General features: G+C 69.5%; 1 protein-coding gene across 1 annotated transcript in view; it reads left to right on the top strand.

Annotated features, from left to right (window-relative positions):
- Positions 1-801, top strand: part of LOC113216485 (uncharacterized) — a 20,623-nt gene that overhangs the window by 7,892 nt on the left and 11,930 nt on the right. Inside the window, exons 2-3 of the mRNA XM_052272087.1 lie at positions 209-579; positions 657-798. Coding sequence (XP_052128047.1) covers positions 211-579; positions 657-798 — 511 coding nt within the window. The 5' untranslated portion in view covers positions 209-210. The remainder of the gene's footprint in view (positions 1-208; positions 580-656; positions 799-801) is intronic.

Here is an 801-nt window from a genome sequence, read left to right as displayed (position 1 = left end):
TCAACGCTGCGTGTCGTCGGGGCGCGGGGTGGGGCGGCCCAGGCACACGTTGTGAAGCTTATCTCGACCCACCCCGCCCCACCTTGCGCCGCCCCACCAAGCAGCGCCCCCTCGGGGTCAATGAAACTGGAGTGTCGGTCTGTTTCCCGCCTGCTGCCTTGTGCCTGTGACTGTCACTCACCGGTCCCCGCGCCCCCTCTGTTTGCAGCCATGAGAGTGCTGGCGTTGGCGAGCCTGGCTGGGCTGCTGCTCGCCGGGTCTGTGCTGGGCGCCGCGGGCGCCGCGGACTGGTCGTGGGGCAACAAGGACGGCGCCGCACCCGTGTCCGAGGCCGGCGACGATGAGGCGCCCCCGAGCGGTGGGGACGGCAGCGGCGTCGACCTCACCGAGGCCGCCGCCGTGGCCCCAGACGCCGACGTGATCGACGACATCCTGAGGTCCGGCCGCCAGGGCCGCAACCTCGAGGGCTACGACGAGGTGTACGCCGACCCCAACGTGCAGGACGCTCTGCAGAACGGCAACGAGACCTCTGCCCGCCACTACATCAAGGACAGGCTGTGCAGTCTGGGTCTTAGCGCTGTAAGTTTTCCTCCACCTTCTGTCTCTTCTTGTCGTCCATCCCCCGAGCCACACTAACGATTCTGTTCCCCTCGCAGTGCGACGAGGACCCCTCCCGCGGCGCCCTGCAGCCCCAGGACCTCATCTACGCGCAGCCCGTGCACATCAAGCCCATCGGCGCGCCCATCGCCGCCCTGCCCGTCCGCAACCCCCACGCCATCCGCCCCTACGGCCCTCCCCGCC

The sequence above is a fragment of the Frankliniella occidentalis genome, unplaced genomic scaffold (genome assembly GCF_000697945.3).
Source record: "Frankliniella occidentalis isolate FOCC.00 unplaced genomic scaffold, Focc_3.1 Scaffold185, whole genome shotgun sequence".
NCBI classification, from domain to species: Eukaryota; Metazoa; Arthropoda; class Insecta; order Thysanoptera; family Thripidae; genus Frankliniella; species Frankliniella occidentalis.
This window is presented reverse-complemented; position numbering and strand designations above follow the sequence as displayed.